The sequence below is a fragment of the Nycticebus coucang genome, chromosome 16 (assembly GCF_027406575.1).
Source record: "Nycticebus coucang isolate mNycCou1 chromosome 16, mNycCou1.pri, whole genome shotgun sequence".
Taxonomy (NCBI): Eukaryota; Metazoa; Chordata; class Mammalia; order Primates; family Lorisidae; genus Nycticebus; species Nycticebus coucang.
The window spans coordinates 70,052,376-70,074,934 of record NC_069795.1 but is presented as its reverse complement, the minus strand read 5'-3'; the positions used below and the strand labels follow the sequence as shown (position 1 = coordinate 70,074,934).

Genomic DNA, 22,559 nt, shown 5'->3' with positions numbered 1-22,559 from the left:
TAATTTCCTTAAACAGTGTAAGATAATGCAGCATATGACGATGATAATAAAATAATAAAGTACTTTTTTTTTTATTTTTGAGACAAAGTCCCACTCTATCACCATGGCATCATCATAGCTCACAGCAACCTCAAACTCTTGGGCTCAAGGGATCCTCTTGTCTCAGCCTCCTGAGTAGATGGGACTACAGGTGCCTGCCACAATGCAGAGCTAGCTTTTCTATTTTCAGTAGAGACGGGATCTCCCTCTTGCCCAGGCTGGTCTCAAACTCCTGAGCTCAAGCAATCCTCCCAGAGTGCTGGGATTACAGGTATGAACCACCACTCCCAGCCCATAATAAGGTACTTTAAAAATATATGCACGAGGAGACAAGATGGCTGACTGAAGCCAGCTTTCCACAGAGGCTCCCTCCCGTTCAGAAGGAGAGTTAAAGGACAAAAATTCAGCAAGTAACCTGGTGGATTGGAGCTGCACTAAGAGAGAAGGTTGTAGAATGCACGTCAACCCTGCTGAGGCGAGCTGTGACCACAAGGATACAAACAAAAGGTACAAAATCCATCACCAAGCGGACAGGAGTCCCCTCCCCCATGAGAACGGCTCAGAGTGCCCCACAAACAACCGGGCAGAGTTCAAAGGTCCTCCCACTACACTCCATGGGAGAGACCCTCTAAAAACTGGACCTACCTCCCCTACTGCGGTGCCACGGCATCCTCCTGCTAGGCATAAAACTGTATAAACTGTATATGGTCTCTACCTGGAATTCTGAGCTCCCAGAGCTCTCCTTCGCAAACACTGGGGTCTGGAGGCCAGTCCCGGTCAGTCAGCAGAGAGGGGACTGCACCAGAGTGGCAGTTCCCTGAGGCACAGTGCAACAGCCGTCTTTTGGTGATAATACGGCCAGGCATAAAACTGTGTAGAGCTGTGTGTGTTCTCTGCCCGCAACCCCAGGCTTCCAGCACTCCCCACGCTCCCCTCTGCTCTCGCTCCAAGGTCTGGAGGCCTGTCCCCCAGGGGTCCAGACTCTTGGGCGATTGCTTGAGGGGTGTAGACAGTGCTGGGCTGCAGCCTGTCGGTGCAGACTCTGGGGTATGGAGGGGAGAGAGGACGATTGGTCAGAGGGGAGCTATACCGGAGCAACGGTTGCCTGAGCCATAAGGCAGGAGCCCTCTTTTGCTAGCAATACGGCTCACTACGGAATATTCTGAAGCCACACCCCCTGTCTCCCTGGGCAACCAGAGACTCTGAGTTTGCCTGAGGCAACATAAACTTGCAAACCAGGGAAACTCCCAGGGCGGGGCTGACCCAGAGGTCCCCTTTACTAAACCTAAGACGCACCTGGCCCTCAGGGGATCGTCAGCCTATAGACAATACAAGAGCAAAGACAAGCTGATTTGGAACTCAATTCAGCTTCTCTTCTGCAGGGGAAATGCAAAGTTGTTCTGTTCTGTTCTGTCAGTAACATTAATCAGGTGTGAGACTGGACCTGAGTAAAAACCCCTCAACCTTCATCTAGCGCCCGAGGTTGTCAGGCCTCACCTCCTCCTGCTGGAGAGAGGCAGAGCGCAGCGGCCTGGCAGACTTCCTTGTGATTCAGGCAGGTACAAACTCCTGGAGTACCGATTCACTACAGGCAACTGGGTCAGCCAACTGCAGGGCTATCAGTGACTGGGTGTGAAGTGGTGCAAGGTGGGGAAGGAGGCAGCAACCTTCCCAGACTGATTTATAGGCTGGGTGGCTTCTCCTGACTCCACGTAGCACTGGAGCAAGCCACACCAGAGTAGTCACCAGACCCCTGTGATCCAGTTCCCAGAGACCTCTTAAACTCTCTCACCCGAGACAGGTGCAGACTGAGACAATTGATTTGGACATTTTTGAACTGAACCAATCACCTGAAGACAAATCAGGTGGTGCCCTGGGTGCACGGTAGTAGGAAGGTTTGATTTTTCTTTTCCAATTGTTTGCTGGTGGGGGGCAGGGTGACTTAATTGCTGATATTTCTCCACAGCTGAGACTTCAATCCAAAGTATCTGTTTCACTAGGGTGGAACAGAAACCAGCTGAAAACAAGGCAGAACCATTTAGCCCCACCACACCAGACAGGACCCCAGTTTCTCAGGCCACAACACTGTACGGGCCCTCGACAAAGCCCCAGGGGAAAAAATCAGAGGGAGTAAAACAACCATGGGGCGGAATCAGCGGAAAAACTCTGGTAACATGAATAACCAGAATAGATCAACCCCCCCAAGGAAAGATATGGCAGATGCAATTGAAGATCCCATTCATAAACAACTGGCTGAGATGTCAGAAATCGAATTCAGAATTTGGATTGCAGACAAGATTAACAAAGTGGAATTAGGAATTTGAGGAGAAATTCAAAAGTTGTCTCAAGAATTTAACGAATTTAAAGACAAAACCACCAAAGACTTAGACACACTGAAGCAAGAATTTGCAGCCCTCAAAGATATGAAAAATACAGTAGAATCCCTCAGTAACAGAATGGAGCAAGCAGAAGAAAGGATTTCTGACATTGAAGATAAAGCCTTTGAACGCTCCCAAACTCTCAAAGAGGAAGAGAAATGGAGAGCAAAAACGGATCACTCACTCAGAGAGCTCTGGGATAATTCGAAGAAGGCAAATATCCGAATCATAGGAGTTCCAGAAACAGATGAAGTGGCCTCGCTGGGCACAGAGGCCCTTCTGCATGAAATTATGAAAGATAATTTTCCAGACATGCCTAGAGATTCTGAAATTCAGATAGTGGACAGCTTCAGAACCCCAGCACAACTCAACCCCAATAAGACATCCCCAAGGCATATCATAATTAACTTCACTAAAGTTAATATGAAGGAGAAAATCCTCAAAGCTGCCAGGAGAAAGAAAACCATTACCTTCAAAGGCAAGAATATTAGAATGACTGCAGATCTCTCTGCTGAAACTTTTCAAGCCAGAAGAGGGTGGTCACCAACTTTTAATCTCCTAAAGCAAAATAACTTTCAACTCAGGATCTTGTATCCAGCTAAACTGAATTTCATTTATGATGGAGAAATTAAATACTTTAATGACATTCATATGTTGAAGAAATTAGCCAGAACCAAACCAGCTCTTCAGGATATTCTCAGACCTATCCTCCATAATGACCAACCCAATCCTATTGCACAAAAGTAAACTCACTCAGAAACTTCGGATCAAACTCCAATTTCCACACTGGTGAAAAGATTAAAAATGGCCACTGGACTTTTGAAAAACTCGATACCCAAAACTTCACCAGACTTATCAATATTCTCCATTAATGTGAACGGCTTAAACTGTCCTCTAAAGAGGAATAGGTTAGCTGACTGGATACAAAAACTCAGGCCAGATATCTGTTGCATACAAGAGTCACATCTTAACCTAAAAGACAAATAACAGACTCAGGGTGAAAGGATGGTCGTCCATATTTCAAGCAAATGGTAATCAGAAAAAAAGCAGGTGTTGCAATTTTATTTGCAGATACAATAGTCTTTAAACCAACAAAACTAAGGAAGGACAAGAACGGTCACTTCATATTTGTTAAGGGTAATACTCACTATGATGAGATCTCAATTATTAATATCTATGCACCCAACCAGAATGCACCTCAATTTTTAAGAGAAACTCTAACAGACATGAGCAACTTGATTTCCTCCAGCTCCATAATCGTCGGAGATTTCAACACTCCTTTGGCAGTGTTGGATCGATCCTCCAACAAGAAGCTGAGCAAAGAAATCTTAGATTTAAACCTAACCATCCAACATTTGGATTTAGCAGACATCTACAGAACATTTCATCCCAACAAAACTGAATACACATACTTCTCATCAGCTCATGGAACTTACTCCAAAATCAATCACATCTTAGGTCACAAGTCTAACCTCAGTAAATTTAAAGGAATAGGAATTATTCCATGCATCTTCTCAGACCATCATGGAATAAAACTTGAGCTGAGTAACAACAGGAATCTGCATACTCATACAAAAACATGGAAGTTAAATAACCTTATGCTGAATGATAGCTGGGTCAGAGATGAGATTAAGAAAGAAATCGCCAATTTTTTGGAACAAAACAACAATGAAGACACGAACGATGAGAACCTCTGGGACACCGCAAAGGCAGTTCTAAGAGGGAAATTTATAGCACTGCAAGCCTTCCTCAAGAGAACGGAAAGAGAGGAAGTTAACAACTTAATGGGACATCTGAAGCAACTGGAAAAGGAAGAACATTTCAACCCCAAACCCAGTAGAAGAAAAGAAATAACCAAAATTAGAGCAGAATTAAATGAAATTGAAAACAAAAGAATAATACAACAGATCAATAAATCAAAAAGCTGGTTTTTTGAAAAGGTCAATAAAATAGATAAACCTCTGGCCAACCTAATCAGAAAAAAAAAAGAGTAAAATCTCTAATATCATCAATCAGAAACAACAAAGACAAAATAACAACAGACTCATCAGAAATCCAAAAAATCCTTAATGAATATTACAAGAAACTTTATTCTCAGAAATATGAAAATCTGAAGGAAATTGACCAATACTTGGAAGCACGTCACCTTCCAAGACTTAGCCAGAATCAAGTGGAAATGTTGAACAGGCCCATATCAAGTTCGGAAATAGAATCAACCATACAAAACCTCCCTAAAAAGAAAAGCCCAGGACCAGATGGTTTCACGTCTGAATTCTACCAAACCTTTAAAGAGGAATTAGTACCTATATTACTTAACTTGTTCCAAAAGGTAGAAAAAGAAGGAAGACTACCCAACACGTTCTATGAAGCAAACATCACCCTGATCCCCAAACCAGGAAAAGACCCAACAAGAAAAGAAAATTATAGACCAATATCACTAATGAATATAGATGCAAAAATATTCAACAAGATCCTAACAAACAGAATCCAGCAACACATCAAACAAATTATACATCATGACCAAGTTGGTTTTATCCCAGGGTGTCAAGGCTGGTTCAATATACGTAAATCTATAAATGTAATCCAGCACATAAACAAATTAAAAAACAAAGACCATATGATTCTCTCAATCGATGCAGAAAAAGCTTTTGATAATATCCAGCATCCCTTCATGATCAGAACACTTAAGAAAATCAGTATAGAAGGGACATTTCTTAAACTGATAGAGACCTTCTACAGCAAACCCACAGCCAATATCATATTGAATGGAGTTAAATTGGAATCATTTCCACTCAGATCAGGAACCAGACAAGGCTGCCCATTGTCTCCATTGCTTTTTAACATTGTAATGGAAGTTTTAGCCACTGCAATTAGGGAAGAAAAGGCGATCAAGGGTATCCATATAGGGTCAGAAGATATCAAACTTTCGCTCTTCGCAGATGATATGATAGTATATCTGGAAAACACTAGGGACTCTACTACAAAACTCTTAGAAGTGATCAAGGAATACAGCAGTGTCTCAGGTTACAAAATCAACATCCATAAATCGGTAGCCTTTATATATACCAAGAACAGTCAAGTTGAAAAAACAGTTAAGGACTCTATCCCATTCACAGTAGTGCCAAAGAAGATGAAATATTTGGGAATTTATCTACAAAGGACGTGAAAGATCTCTATAAAGAGAACTATGAAACTCTAAGAAAAGAAATAGCTGAAAATATTAACAAATGGAAAAACATACCATGCTCATGGCTGGGAAGAATCAACATAGTTAAAATGTCTATACTACCCAAAGCAATATATAATTTCAATGCAATCCCTATTAAAGCTCCACTGTCATACTTTAAAGATCTGGAAAAAACAATACTTCGTTTTCTATGGAATCAGAAAAAACCTCGAATAGCCGAGACATTACTCAGAAATAAAAACAAAGCAGGAGGAATTACGCTACCAGACCTCAGACTATACTACAAATCAATAGTGATCAAAACAGCATGGCATTGGCACAAAAACAGAGAGGTAGATGTCTGGAATAGAATAGAGAATCAAGAGATGACTCCAGTTACTTACCGTTATTTAATCTTTGAGAAGCCAATTAAAAACATTCAGTGGGGAAAAGATTCCCTATTTAACAAATGGTGCTGGGTGAACTGGCTGGCAACCTGTAAAAGACTGAAAGTGGACCAACACCTTTCACCATTAACTAAGATAGACTCTCACTGGATCAAAGATTTAAACTTAAGACATGAAACTATAAAAATACTAGAGGAGAGTGCAGGGAAAACCCTTGAAGAAATCGGGATGGGCGAGTATTTTATGAAGAGGACCCCCCGGGCAATTGAAGCAGCTTCAAAAATACACTACTGGGACTTGATCAAACTAAAAAGCTTCTGCACAGCCAAAAACACAGTAAGTAAAGCAAGCAAACAGCCCTCAGAATGGGAGAAGATGTTTGCAGCTTATGTCTCCGACAAAGGTTTAATAACCAGAATCCACAGAGAACTCAAACGCATTAGCAAGAATAGAACAAGGGATCCTATCACAGGCTGGGCAAGGGACTTGAAGAGAAACTTCTCTGAAGAAGACAGGCGTGCGGCCTTCAGACATATGAAAAAATGCTCATCATCTTTAATCATCAGAGAAATGCAAATCAAAACTACTTTGAGATACCATCTAACTCCAGTGAGACTAGCCTATATCACAAAATCCCAAGACCAGAGATGTTGGCGCGGATGTGGAGAAAAGGGAACACTTTTGCACTGCTGGTGGGAATGCAAATTAATACATTCCTTTTGGAAAGAGATATGGAGAACACTTAGAGATCTAAAAATAGATCTGCCATTCAATCCTGAAGAACAAAAATCACGTCATAACAAAGATATTTGTACCAGAATGTTTATTGCAGCCCAATTCATAATTGCTAAGTCATGGAAGAAGACCAGGTGCCCATCAATCCACGAATGGATTAATAAATTGTGGTATATGTACACCATGGAATATTATGCAGCCTTAAAGAAAGATGGAGACTTTACCTCTTTCATGTTTACATGGATGGAGCTGGAACATATTTTTCTTAGTAAAGTATCTCAAGAATGGAAGAGAAAGTACCCAATGTACTCAGCCCTACTATGAGACTAATTTAGGGTTTTCACATGAAAGCTATAACCCAGTTACAACCTAAGAATAGGGGGGAGGGGAGGGAAGGGGGAGGTGGGTAGAGGGAAGGGGATTGGTGGGATTACACCAGCAGTGCATCTTACAAGGGTATATGTGAAACTTGGTAAACGGTCTGTGAAGCTAGTGAATGATGCCCCATGATCTTATCAATGTACACAGCTATGATTTAATAAAAATAAATAAATATATATATATATATATGCACAAAGATGTTCACACTATTGTTGGTTACAACAGCAAAAATATGGTAAGCAGAAATTTTCTCAAGACTTTTTGAAGCATGTTTCATGGCATAAAAAAATGCTTATGATATCGTGTTTCCTTAAAAAAAAAAAAGGCCTGATTATTACAGGATTACATGTATCATAAGATCCCCATTTTAGAGGATAAGAATGAAGGAAAACACCAATGTATTATGATAATGTTGATATATATTTTGTAAATTTTCTACAATAAGCATATATTACTTTTTATAATCAGGAAGAAAGTCACATTAAAATTTGAGTTGGGGCAAGGGGGGATGCATTAAGGGGGATAGAGGAAAAGGGAGGGCGATTAGTATGCTGTCACCTAATGGGCATAATGAAAGGGTATACGGCACATCTCCTGGGAGAGGGACGCAACTACAACAGGGACTTTACCAGCAAACGCAAGCATAGGCTAATTGTTTGTACCCTCATATTAATCTGAAATAAAAAATTAAAAGTTATTACAAAAAGCATATACAGGTGGGAAATGGTCATGCACAGTGGTCCAGGACATCCCCGTCCAAGGCAGGGCCCTCTCTGAGTTGGTTGGTGGGAAGATGCGATGCTTTCCAGATTGGAATGAAATTATTGGCTGTTTTGTTTCAGAATAACCCTCAGGTCTGCCCCTACAATCTTTATGCTGAGCAGCTCTCAGGATCGGCTTTCACTTGTCCACGGAGCACCAATAAGAGAAGGTATAAGGATTGTATGAGTTCTGTAGACTCTGGGAACTATACCAGGACTTCGTGCTGCCTCCTACCCCTGAGTCATAGCTTCCCAGAGCTGCCCAAGATCCTGCTTCTCATAGGCTATGTTCCAGGTCGTAGCCAGGTCAGGATGGGCCCCAACCCCAGCTAGAATCAGGTTACTGGTGTAAGAAGATGAGGGAGCGGCCTTATGTCCAGGTCCCCTTACAAATTCACCTGTACTTAAATGTTCCTAACAGTCTGGTTTTCCTCTAAAAATTTTTTCCAGTGAGTTTGGGTTTTTGGTTTGCCTGTTTTGTTTTGTGTTATAAGATTAAGTCACAATTATAGAAGGTTCAGGGCAATAGGTTCTTCAGCTGATGAGAAGTGTTATGTTCTTTACGTGAAAATGTTGGCTAATCCAAGCTTGGGTATTTGAAAGGTCATGTATTAGGGCTTTTGTGGTTTGAATTAATAAAGTTTTAACTATGGAATTTGCCTTTGCTAGAAACCAGCATATTCATTAACAGTATGTCATGTTTCATGTTTATTCTAATCCTGCAAGCCAGGTCAATAAACTTGCTCCCTTGATTAACTCCGATGGGGCAGGTTGAATGCAGTGGTGTTGTGGTTTCAGGAGGCAGTAAGTGTTGTGATTTAAATAAGTAGGGCATAATGGCTCGTATTTTAGTCTAACGCATCTCTGAAGAGGGATGCTGTGACATTAGAGATTTGGGGAGAAGAACAAGTGGTCTTGTACAGCTTAGCAGGAGGGCCTCGGTTTATCTTTGTCTGATGGGTCCTCCTGAGAAACAAATGAGAGAGTGAGTCTGACAGTATAATGTACTACACAAATAACAAAGATGGTTTCCCTTGGTGGTTAATCATGCCCCCTCTGGAGTCAGGACCCTGAGTTTAAATCCATGATCATCCTTCTCCAGCTGTGTGGGCTTAGGCAAATCGTCTATCTTCTCAGAACCTCTGGTTCTTCATCTATAAAATAGAAATAATTGTAGCACTTATTTCATAATTGTGATTAGGATGAGAAGAGAAGATGGGTGTAAAGTGCTTAGAACGTTGCTGGGCACATGGTTAGTCAGTGCCCAAGTAATGTTAGTTATTGTTATGATCATCATCATTAATTAGTGCCACCATAGCAGAATTTCTGCCTCTATTTCAAGGTATATGTAGGGAATTGTCAGAGAACTGAATGCGACATGTGGCAGGTGCAATGTTACAATATCAGTAACAGTATTTCTTTTCTTTCAATTGATATGCACATGGAAGAGGGAGGAAAAGATAAAGTTTCTCCTACATGCCAAAACTCAGGGGTTAATTTTATTACTATTCAATCATCTCTCTCACTGCAAGCCCTAACAGACAGGGTCAGGTAAGCACACAGACAATTCCTGTCCATTCTGATTTATGACAACCTGGCCTCCATGACTGTGTTCTTGACTTTATGGCCTGTTCCCCAACAGGCCACCTGGTCTCCGGATTCTGCTGCCTGCCCCTGTTATTCAGCAATATCTTCAGCCAGCAGGAGCTAAGCTCTGTTCCAGGAGGCTGAAAAGGAGCTGTTGTCATTTTATTAAGAAGTTGGCATTGCTCCCTGAATCAGAATTAAGTCTCTGTCCAGGGCAATGTAATGTTGCCTGGGGAATTTCATAAATTCAGCTAAAAAATAAGGGACACTAGATATGACTCACCCATCTGTTTAGAACTCTGCAAAGGTAGCCACAAGAATTTTGTGAAAATGTCCAAAATCTCTAGTAGGAATATGGGACCAGCCCCATCCATAGTTGGGCCAGCCTGAAATTCTTATTTGCTACTCATTTAAACCAGAGTGTAGGGTCACCACGAAACTCTTAGAGATCCTATTGGGGATTAATTTGTATCAGATTAATTAGCTGACCCCTTGTGCCATGAGAAAGAGAGTGAGGAATTTGGACCATGATAAAAATCCAGATGACTAAAGGAAGAAAAGGAAAGAGAATGTGAGAAATTTGGATCATGATAAAAACCCCGATAATTAAAGGAAGAAAGATAATTCAAGAAATATCTAATAAGTTAACACCTACTATGTGCCAGGCATTTTAGGTACGTGAACTGTTTTGAGTTCTCACAATAATAATAGGAGATAAGGTTGAAGAATATAGGGTCTAAGAAGTTTAATAACTTGTCCAGGATTTCATAGCTGGTTCTAAGATATGCAACGTGCTCTCAACCTCATATCCTACTAGGAGCTGGAGAGGCTTAGTAAGTGCAAGGTCTGAGGTCATATCATGAAGCACTAGAGGAATCAAATGGAAACTGAACAAATGTAACCCATTTATTCCCAGATGGCTCAGTGTTGGATGACAAACTCTATCCCCTGAGGACAAACCATCCTTAGGCTCAAGGGACCAGAGTTTGTAATACAGATCTGGTCTTCCATTGTCAGAAGTAGGGTTCCTCTTCTTTCTATACCTTGTCTGAAAGGACTTGGGTCTCTTTTAGTGAGTTTTAGGGTCCCTCTCAACTCTGGAATGTTCCCCACCTGGTGTCCTTCAGGATTTCTTTATCAGAGTCTTCTTCCCTTCCTGAAGCCTGAGATCTGGTCCTGGCAGAAAGTTCTTTGGCTCAGGCCTTGACATATACAGAGAGGAAAACTTAAATAAATAAATAAAGAGAAACAAGCAAAGCTATAAAATTTGCTATAGTAAAATACGGACATATATTCTTATTGGAATATGAAAGTATTAATCTCCTAAACCCCTTACAAATTAATATCAAAATGATGAATACACTCAATAGAAAATAGTAAAGTACTTCAAGTAATTAATAGAAAACTGACAAAGGACCAATGAGCAAAATGAACATATGCTCAACCTTATAAGGAAGGAAATAAAAAATAAATTGAGATATTATTTTTCACCTATAAGACTATAATTATTAATATCCCAGATTTGTGAAGATGTAGGTGATCAGGCACTCTTAACACATTATTATTTTGAGAAAAAAGTAGTGCAATGATTTGGAAATTCGGCTTATATGTGCATTGGAAATACCTAAAGAATATATTAAAAAATCATCAAGCTCTGATGCCTCTGAGGAGTGCCCTAGAAGAAAATAGAGGGAAAGCAGTGATTTAACTTTCAGGACTTTTAAAATTACTTGAATTAAATTGAATAAAGTAAAAAAAAAATAAAAAATTACTTGGATTAGTTTTATAAGACCATTGGCATGTATTACTTTTATAATTCTACAGGAGAAAATTGGTTTCTATTTCGAAAATAACAAGGATACCATTAATACTCTCTCAATCCATTTAGGATTCATTATCCTTACTTTCCAGAGCAAGGGTTAGCATCCCATGATGTATATAGAATTTCCTGCACAGATATGTTTCAGGGTACTTGCCCTTCCTGTGTAGTTGTTGAGAAAGACAATCCTTCATTTTTTTTTTTTTGGCAGCAAGGGAATAATCAGGGGCCAGAGTCCATTTGAAGTGTGATGAGTGGAGTGAAAAGGTGCGAAGAGGCCAAGCTCTGGGCAGCAGATGGCTATTAGGAAGTGGTCCTTATGTCATTGCTTCTCACATTCAAGCCCACAGATTTTTATTGACTTGTGTATCTTCCTGATGGTACTGCCTGAGCTAGTCTGGGTAACACTCAGAACATTGCTGTAAGGTTTGTGTGTCTTGTGTGCTCTTGTTTCCCCCTAGCTGGCTGTATAGGATTCTACCCTCAGTTTGTCACAAGCCCTTTGAATCCATTGACCAAGGTCATCTCACTCACAACTGGGATGAAGTGGATCCTGATCCTAACCAGGTAACCCGGGCCTGGGAAGTGGAGCGAACCGCACAGCCAAAGCCTCAAGTAGAAATAACTTACCTTAGGCCAAGCTCCTTGAAAAAAATGCGCTTTTTAAAAAATTTTTTTAAATTAGCTCTTAAAACTAAATGCTAAATGTATCTGGTTGCTACTCAAACTTGGGAGAGAATCTTGGAATCGATTGTGTGTATGGTATATGTACGTGTATGTACACACACGTGTGTATAGGCTTGTATCTTCTAGCCTGATAGCATATAGATAGGCCCAGAAATATTCAGACTTAGTACAACTTCACAGGTGAATTAGATGAGTGGAAATTATATAGGCTGATCAAAAGATCTACATACCCATAGATTATTTTTTTTAATCTAAACATACCACTGAATATAGGAAGTACATTCAAAACTGAAATATCTGTAGAGAAGTCTCTGCAATCTGGTATAGGATTTAGAGCCTTGTGGTCTAAGCCAAATTCTATAGTCTATTGTGGTGACAAATTGTTGTTACATTCTCTTCAGACCTAGAAACATCTATTCTTTGCCTAAGACTTTCTTCTTTTTGGTCTAGTGATGAGTGGACTTTCCTCTGGATGTTAGTATTCCTTATATACTCTGCTTGCAGCAAACAGACAGACCCCATGTTGTAAGGGACTAAGCTCTTTCTTTTTAACCTTCTGAGAACCCCAGTGTATTGCCTTTGTTCCTGAGTTTAGGTGTATACCACTGATAACTGGTATACAGCACAGGAAGAAAACCAGACCTAGGTTTGGATCTCTGCCCTCTACTTACCAGAGGTGTCCTTGGGCAATTATGTTTCAGCTGTAAAATGGGATGATAATAATATCAGCCTTGCAGTGCCATTGTGCAGATTACAGAAAAGAACAGATATGAATATGCTTTGCACAGTACCCAGTAAGTGATAGGCAAGAACCATGGTTCTTTAAAAAAAAAAGGAACCATGATTCTGATACAGCCATTTTGACATATTCACTTAAAGGAAGTGATAGTACATGTAAATCTCAGAATTCATATTTAGGTAAATTTGTTTATTCATTCTACATTATGTTTTTTTCTGTAGTCCTCATCTGCCTGTCTGTCTCTCTCCCGTCACCTCCTCACAGCCCAAGGAAATTTTCTGCTTCCTCTTTGTTTGCCAAGACATTTTGTCTATACCTGCAAATCTCCCTTTCCTAAATGCTTAGACTTGGTAAAACCAAAACCCAGAATAATTCATAGTCACCTTTGGTTTCTTGCCCAGTTCCATCTCTTCCCTTAATTAAGGAAATCTCAGATAATTAAGTACCTGCTTGAATGCTACCCACCCCTCTCCTACAGGGACAGAAAAGGAGGCATTTAGGGTGAAAAAACATGAATTAGTATTTTAAATGTAGTAGAACCTCTGTAAGTTGACTATCCCAGGGACTGTAACAAGCTGGTCAAGATATGGAGGTAGTCACCATAAGGAACTAGGCCCACTGTACTGATACATACATGTGGTACATGTCCAGGGTATGAAAATTAGGTCAACTTAAGGAGGTGGTCAGTGTAGGGAGGTGGTCAACTATTATATTATCACCCTTACAGACATTTTGAAACTGAGATATTTTGCTAAATAATTAACCCTTAAATTTGCGTGAAAGCCTTGGTCTCTCACTGACCCATATACTGCCTTTGAGCATATTGGGGAAAGGCAGCCCCTGTTTAACCTCCCACTCCTTAGACTCAGTCTTCACTCTTAGGGAACACAAGGCCAGGCTTTCAGCCCCTGCCCTCATCCCTCCTTGGGTCGGTCACAACTTGCTCGATCAACCTGGGGACTCTTGAGCCTCATCTAGGCTACTAACTCCACCCCAGTTTTTCACCTTCTCCCTCACATTCAGGTTAGGAACGCACCTGGCAGACCACCTTCACTTAGCCATTTAATCATTTACCTCCTCACTCATCTCTTAAAGGGTCATGAAGTCTTGACTCCTAAATGGGTTACACCTCAAAATCTCTAATTTCTCTCTGAAAGTTGTAATGGCTGTACTTGTTTGTTTTTATTAATAAAAAGACCTGCCTGCTTGATAACAGAACTCTATCTCTCATTAGAAATGAATACTTAGGTTTTGTAGGATTCCTGTCAGGCTAAATGCCAATTGAACATTTCCTATCTGCTAGCTGCTAGTTTTGGAAGGCGGAGAAACTACTGGACCACAATAATTTTCTAAAATAATTTTCTAATTCTCTAATTCTTCACTTTCTAATTCTTTTTAGAATTTCTTCTAATAATTTTCTTCTAATTTCTTCTAATAATTTTCTAATTTTCTAATTCTTCACTTTCTAATTCTTTTCTTAAGGTGGCACAGCGAATCCTCAACTCTGTTTCTGACAATTCTTTCAATAGAAAGAAATCTCATATTACAAAAACCAATGAACAAAAAAAATCAGGGTGGCTGTAAAATCAGCAAATAAACACAAAATTATTTCTGAAAATTCCTTAAGCCATGCATAAACTATAAGATACGTGGTCTTGTGTGTGCTATCCTCATGGTAATTATGTATATGAAATCTAAGAACCATTAAGCTCCAATGCTTTTCAACCTTTTTTATTTCATGGCACACTTAACTCATGTTGATTAAAAAAAAAATGAGTAAAAAAAAAGAATATGCTTACTGTGCTTTGAACTCCTTTTGAAAATAATTTAATTAATGGTATTTAAAATTTTTCAAGACACATCTAAGATCCTCTCACGCCACACCAGTGTGCTGCAGCACCCTCGTTGAAAATTACTGTTTGACTAAATAAAGGGTTATAAGGAAAGTCTATATGCAGCTTTTGGGAATTGCAATCGTGTGGCCTTCAAAATAACAATTAAGTCACTAGTGGTTAATGGGGCAGGTTAGGGAGTTGTAGTGCCCCTGACTGCTCATGTGTTCACAACACATGTCTAAGCTCTGAACCTTAATACAACTTCTTAGACTTGTTTGTGGTTGTGCAGCCAACAATGGAGCCATACTTCCTTTATATATTTTTATTTGGGGTGGAGGATTAGGTTTAAAAGCTGACCTTTAAGGAAAATGTGTGAAGTGACTCTACTGTCACTCAGTATATGCTCAGTGATATACTTTTATTATGTATCGTTATTTTCATGAGCACTATTGCTACACTTTATTTAACATGAATATACCCCTTCATAAGGATTATTTAGGGGTACAGGTGGCATATTCATGGAAGCTTAACCTTGTTCTAATAGAATTTTTCTAGTTTTGCCTTTTTGGGGGGTGGAGGCAGAATCTGACTCTGTTACCCCGGCTAGAGTACAGTGGGGTCATCATAGATCACTGTAACCTCCAATTCCTGGGCTCAAAAGATCCTCCTGCCTTAGCCTCCCAGGTAGCTATGAACGCAGGTACACAACATGACACTTGGCTAATATTTCTATTTTTTTTTTTTTACAGATTGGAGGTCTCACTCATTCTCAGGCTGGTCTCAAACTCCTGACCTTAAGCAAGCCTCTCACCTTGGCTTCACAGAGTGCTAGAATTACAGGCATGACCTTTAAGGGAAATGTTTTGTCTTATTATACAAATAACATGTATTTACAAAAATTCAAATGATATAGAAATTAATAAAGTAGAAAGTGGAAGTCTTCCATTATAGGTGAGAGTAAACTATATAAATTGTTCATGTTGGGCCAGGTACCTGTAACTCCAGTACTTTGGAAGGCCAGGGCAGGAGGATTGAATGAGGCCAGCTGAGAAATTAGCCAAGAGTGGTGGTGCACATTTATAGTCTCAACTACTCTGAAAGCCAAGGCAAGAGGATGGCTTGAGCCAAGAGTTTGAAGTTTCAGTGAGCTATAATGATGCCACTGTACTTTAGCTTAGGCAACAGAAGTAGACCTTGCCTTCAAAATAAAATGAAGTCTGCATACAGTGACTCATGCCTGTAATCCTAGCACTCTGGGAGGCCAAGTCAGGAGGCTCCATTGAGCTCAGGAGTTCAAGACCAGACTGAGAAAGAGTGAGATCGCATCTCTACTAAAAATAGAAAATGGGCCAGTGTTATGGCAGGCAGCTGTAGTCCCAGCTACTTGGGAGGCTGAGGCAGGAAGATCGCTTGAGCCCAGGAGTCTGAGGTTGCTGTGAACAAGGCTGAGACCACGGCATTCTCACCTGGGCAGCAGAGTGAGACTCTGCCAAATAAATAAATAAATACTATACATATTCATTCTTTATTTTATAAATGGTTAATGAACATTTTGACCAGAAAAATTGAGGCAACCAGATTAAATAGCTTGAGTTATACAGAAGCATCAGAATAGCTCTGTTAGAAGTTTCTGCTTGCTTTCAAGTAGACCCTGGATCCATATTTGTTAACTCCCCTTTCCGTGTTTCCCATTCTAACCTTGCTTTTCTTTTATCTTTGAACTTGATTACCATTCTCTTGTTTTGAATTCCATGTGGTAGCCACCAAATGAGTTTCTTTTCCAACACCCATCCTGCTTATTTGAAACTTTATGCCACATGTACTGGAAGAGATGTACCTCAAAACTCAGTAGCGCCTCTGTGAACACCAGCTCCATAAAGGTAGAAGTTTCTCATCCTCCTGACCTGTGCCCAGTGTCACCTGCCAACTGCTTCCCTTGCCCTGACACACACTCCCTGACTGTTCTCGCAAAATCTATCCTTTTGTCTTTTCATTTACACCTTCTTGACAAGTTAATATCTCTTTCCAATTTTATGCTTCATTAATTAACCACAGCATTCTGCATTCATCACTTTCCCCCTCATAACCTCTTCCAAATATGTACTCCAGACTCTCATCAAGAAAGGCTGAGAAAATTATATTTAGATATCTAGCTGGCAGTCCTTCCCTGCTGAAGCCTGTGTGATAGGTATGTCTTCACCTGTCACAGACTAAATCCAATATTTCATCGGCTTTGCCAACTATCCACTTTAGTCATCTCTAGGAATCAGAAGACCTGAAAATTGCCTCATGTTTCCTCCAGTCTTACGTTCAGTCCCAAAGACAGCATCATGAAATATGCTATCTTCACTGTCATCCCCTCCCAGGAGACTGGAGACTGTCTCCTCCAAAGCCTTAATTGTCTTTAGTGTCTATTTAATTAAGCATTCAAGAATTAATGCAAACTTTCCTGAATGTATTTAAATGCAGCCTGTGGACATAAGCAAATTCAATTCACTAAGCTCACATAAGAAGTATTCCTAATTTTATCATATGTCTTCCTCTAATTTCTGAAGCCTCAGAATTTAATGAACAACTCAGCATCCAATTTAACCATGATTTTAAAGATTTTTACTAGTATTCATGAATCAGCATTTCTCTTTAGTGGGCCTTTGGTGCCCATAGCTCAGTGGTTAGGGCGCCAGCTAGGGCTGGCGGGTTCAAACCTGGCATGGGCCTGCTAAACAACAATAACAATAACAACAACAAAAATAGCCAGGCGTGTAACAGACATCTGTAGTCCCAGCTGGGAGGGTGAGGCAAGAAACTCACATAAGCCCAAGAGTTTGAGGTTGCTGTGAGCTGTGATGCTACAGTACTCTACTGTGGGTGACACAGTGAGACTCTGTCTCAAAAAAATAACTAAAAAATAAATAAAATAAAATAAAAAGTACTTTTCTTATTACCATATTCCTAACCTTTTGATTATTAGAAAGTCAAAGTCTCGGCACAGTTAAGATACTACTGAGGATATTGCTTTTTGGTCTCAACCAATATAATTAATTAATTATATTAATTAAGTAAGAAATACCTCAAAGCTAAAGATTTCATCTCCAGGTACAGACACATTCTAAAGTACCGGTGGTTAAGACTTCAACACATGAATTTAGGGGAGGAACACAATCCAGCCAACAATACTCTCCTCTACTTCCCTTTCCTTTCTAATATCAGCTAGTGATTCTCACTTTTGTTGGATTCTCTTTGCCTTAGAGATGAAAGGATTGCTGTCATTGATAAGAAATACCCAGTTTAGATAAACCAAGAGGAGGAACTCCTTGAGCAACAGAGAATTTTCCTAGGCCACTTTGCTTCTCCCTCCCTGTTTCTCACCTTCTCCCCTCCCCAAAACACACATATACACACACCTCAGCAGGGAAGACTGTAGAGGACTAGTTTCACCCAAGATACCTCCAGTCCTTACCTGGTATAAGCTCAGAGGCCACATTGCTGGAAGTCAGGCCCACTGCCCTGGGGTTTGGAAGCCATTTTAGGGCTCCCTTCATTGAGGTAACCTCACTAGTACTCAACCATTTTATCTCCCTCCAACCATCTTCTGCATCTTTCAGATTTAACTTGGTTTAATCTAACAAATATTATCATGCATTCTCCTGACACTGTCACTTCTCTCAATATGTCTTACTAATCACTCCCTCAAAACCTCCATTGGGTGTTATCATGAAAGTGTCCCAACTCAACTGGTTCATACTGAAGCCACCATAGTCTCATCCAAACTATTTTCTCACTGTTGCTTTTCTAGGCCTATTACTGACCCAATCATTTTTTTTTTTTATACACTCCACCTTGATCCCTTAGCATCATCTTGGAGAACTTCTTATCCTTTTCCTTCTATATTTAATTAAGTGCTAAGTCCACAGAATGGTGGTGGACTTATGTTACCAGAGGACTTGTTGAAAATGTAGATTCCCCAGCCTCGCTTTCCCAAGATTCTAATTTAGTAGGTCAGAGGGGGTATTCCATGCAGGCTGGCACTGGACCACACTTTCAGAAATGCTGCTGTAAAGTTTCCTTCTAAGATCACTCTGGTTCTCTTCTTCCTTTTCTTAACTCCACCTGGTTCAGAACTCTTTTCTTCTTACCTGGACTATTATAACTGGTCCATGTGTCTTCATCTCCCTAACACAAACCCTGATGCTAGACTCAGTTTGCTAAATTATCATCTTAAGAATCTTCAAATCCCACCCATCACCTCTCGCTCCCTTCTACTGCCTGCCCAATCCAGTGCAGGCTCCCAAGACAGGAGACCAAGAGCCCTAATTCACTATGATGAGCTTTCAAATCCTCATGTCCTCTACCTACTAGTCACACTGGAAATGGACAACACAACACCTTCAGTTCCTCAGTTCTGTTGCCATGGTACTTTATGGTACTTTATGCTCTTTTACCTAGAATTTCCTCTTCTTCCCTCACAAATATCCATCCATCCAAATCCCACCCATAATTTAAGACTAATTTATTGTGGTTTTTTCTCTTAGCAGAGCTGCTTAGATCTGACAAGACTCATTTTAAATAACATTTCTTCATTGAAAGCTTTCAGTATTTCTCAGAGTATTTGAGAGGAAGATCTATGTCTCCATCATCTTCACCTGATCTGCAACATCCAGCACTTGCCTTCTTCCAATTAGTAGAATCCCAAGTATTGGTTGAGCTCCCTGGTAGCTCAGATCCCATTATCCTATAAATAGTCTAGATTGCATTCCCCTAAATGCATTCACTGGCATTTGCCAACATTGCAGTGCACATTGCCCTGTTCAGCCCTTTGGACAGCTTACTAGCTATTTTTACAGTACATCTCTATCAACTTACATTTCCCTCCTTGGAAAGATATTGAAGCTGTCTGCAAACCAGATGATTTCATTGCTTGTATCTCTTATTTTCCATGTATAAGAATGTTAAAGAGGCCCTGTGCCAGGACTTATTCCTAAGGGAACATTACTGTTTACATCTCTCTTCCAAAGTCATTTCTATTTATTCATTTCCTTGTTTTCCTATTATGAGGCATTCACATTTCCTGGGTACCCTGAGGGAAAAGAGAATGTCATATCACCTCCAGCACTTAGCATAAAATCTGACACATGGAGAGACTCCACAAATGTTGTTTGGATGAATTAATATAAGGGGACTGGACAAGAATGTTGACTCTGAAGAACCTCAGTAAGGTTAGTGTCTTGGGAGTCAGACCGGGCCAGGGTGACTCAGCAGTAGAGTAGCAGTAAATAAGGGTCACATTTGAAGACCAAGTACAAGAACATTAAAAGGAGGCAAAGTTTGGGATCCGAAGCCAAGAAGATCAGGAATAGTTTGGGAAGCAGATCATAGGGTTCAGAGTACAATTAATAAAAAGGGTAAGGGGAGTGTTGGCATCAGTTCTTGGTAGAAAAAAACATCAGTTTCTCTCACTTCTAAAAAAGAAGTGGTAATGATCAACATTGGTTATTAAAAGAAAGCCCTTAGGGCAAATGGGAATCCGGGTGTCTGTCCTTGATGGCTCACCTGTAAATAAATTACAGTGAATTGGATCCTTCTTACCTGTGCTCTTGCCTGTTACTTCAAGAAACTTGAATCAGTAAAAGCCTGATTTCCCTCCACACAACTCATGCTACTTTTTTTTTCTCAAAAGGCTAGATATTCTGAAGAATTCAGTGAGCCATTGTTTTATTGTGCTCACACTTACCTTTCCTAGTCTGGATGAAACTCACCACTACCAAGTACCCAGGGTCTCTCCAGGCCATAGCTGCTGCTAACAATTGCTTATATCTTGTAATTACCATTTCACCTATAAGTTACTTCAAAATTCTTGGATAGGTGCTACCAACTTCTAGTGGTATATCTACCTCTCCTCGGCCAACACTGTTGACAGCATCCAATCCACCCAATCTCGTTGAGTCCATGGCAGTTTTGGAGAGAATCTCAGTGAGTCACACATTCTCGGTGTTGAAAGGGATAAAGGGATACTCCGATCATTTAGCCCAACTGTCAGTATTCTGACTCTGGAAACACTGTGGCCAATTCTCTATTTCCTTTTCATCTCTGAGCATAAATTTTGAATCCTGATCATTAAATGCTGTCACCAATTCTCTGTCTTCTTCCTTAAATAATCTTAAAAATCTTGAAGAATTTTGAAATCTAAATTTGGACATCATTGAAGATGCTTTTTAAATTATTTTTTATCACCTCATTTTTGGTAAGTAAAAGTTTATTTTCCAATATAGTTGCAGAATACAGCTATAAAATATGTGGATCAATGATAGAACTAAAAGAAGAAATCGACAAATCCTATATACATAGTTGGAGGCTTCACCCCTCTCTCAATAGTTGACAGGACAACTTAACAGAAAATCAAAAAATATCTAGAAGTGATGGTTTGGACATGTATAAAGAACCGACTTACATTTTAGAAATAATCTTTAGACTTTTAGAAACATTTGACAGTTTTCTAGCCATTGCCTGAATGTTGTTTCGCCTTCCAAAAGTCTCACAAATTTGCTTTAGTCTTATGTTCTTTAATCTATTAGCAATGTTATCTGTGCCTTAAATTTATGCACCCAATCATTCAACAAATATTTATTGGTGCTACTATAGTCAAAACATTGGATTGGACATTACAAATGGTTTCATTGTTTTTGAAATGTTTCAATAAATAAATCTTGTGTAGGGGAACTATTTAGCAGTAATATCTAATATGAACAAAATAAGTTGTTAAGAAAGTTGTAGGATAATAGGAGTTCAATACCACTGCCATAACAAAATGCATGGCCTGGGTAGCTTAAAAAACAGAAACTTGGAAGTCCAAGTTGAAAGCACCAGCAGCAGGGTTGATGTCTGGTGAGGGCTCTTTGGCTTACAGACAGCTGCCTTCTCACTATGTCCTCACGTGGCTTTTCCTCTGCGTGCATATCGAGAGAGAGTGAGATCTCTTCCTCTTATAAGACCACCAAATTTAACAGCTTAGAATTCCATACTATGACCTCATTTAATTTCAATTCCTCCCTAAAAGCTCTGTCCCTAAAGACATTCACGTTGGAAGTTGAGCTTCAAAATATGACTATGAGGTGAGCATACTATTTAGTCCATGGCAAGGACTAAATCATTTAACAAGCATCCTTTACTAATTCACTTCTTTCAGAAGCTCTTCTCTGCAGAAATTATGGAATTAGAGTTCTAACCAGCACCTAATTATTACTGGTAAAAAAAAATAAATACATGTCTGAGGCCACAGAGTAAATGGGAACAGGAGGCAGAGGTAGAAACAAGTCCTTTGGCCCAGCCTAATGCACCTCTCCCTTGATCTGGCCTTGGATCAGGGGGTTACTGCTCTCTAGCCTCCAAAGAAGCTGAGTACCTGGCTTTAGTAAGATGTTTCTACACTGCACTCTGTGGACTTTTACTGTTCATCCTCAAATCTCTCTCCTCATGATTACCAAAATATCGCATCAGAACTCCTGACCAAAATCTCTTGCCCAAGGACCCAGAGCTGGCTTTTCCTTGTGGGTGCTGGGCTTATCAGAACCACCTTGGGGTCTTTTTTATCCTTCATCACAGTGGTGCTCAACCTTCTTAATGCCGCGACCCTTTAATACAGTTCCTCATGTTGTGGCGACCCCCAACCATAAAATTATTTTCATTGCTTTATGAAAATAGCCATCGCTTCCTTTGGGATGTGGGCCCTACTGAAGGTGTGCTCCCTACATCATCACATGGTTGCCTTTCCATCTACCACTTCAGGCTCTTTCTCTCCTCTCATGATTGGAGGGCCGACATGCTACAGAAGACTTTGAAAATGACCAGCAAACCTGGTCACCATCGGCTTCTCTTGTTCAGTCTTTCCCACTCACATCCGGAGATAAACCTCTTCTCTGGGGGCCAGGCAGGTATTTTAACTTTAGGCAGATGTATAAAGACATGGTTTAAGTGCAGCAAACCAATAGTAAATCCCCTCCTATTGGGATACTGGGATCTTCTTTCTCT

At 40.2% G+C, this 22,559-nt stretch overlaps 1 protein-coding gene across 3 annotated transcripts in view; it reads left to right on the top strand.

Moving 5' to 3' along the window:
• HGD (homogentisate 1,2-dioxygenase) overlaps positions 1-22,559 on the top strand; it is a 49,290-nt gene that overhangs the window by 5,882 nt on the left and 20,849 nt on the right. The window contains exons 3-4 of one of the 3 annotated variants that reach the window (XM_053564811.1): positions 7,949-8,037; positions 11,735-11,840. The exons of 1 other annotated variant lie outside the window; for it this stretch is intronic. In XM_053564811.1, the coding sequence (XP_053420786.1) occupies positions 7,949-8,037; positions 11,735-11,840 (195 nt within the window). The remainder of the gene's footprint in view (positions 1-7,948; positions 8,038-11,734; positions 11,841-22,559) is intronic. One more of the 3 variants, XM_053564812.1, reaches the window with a different exon arrangement.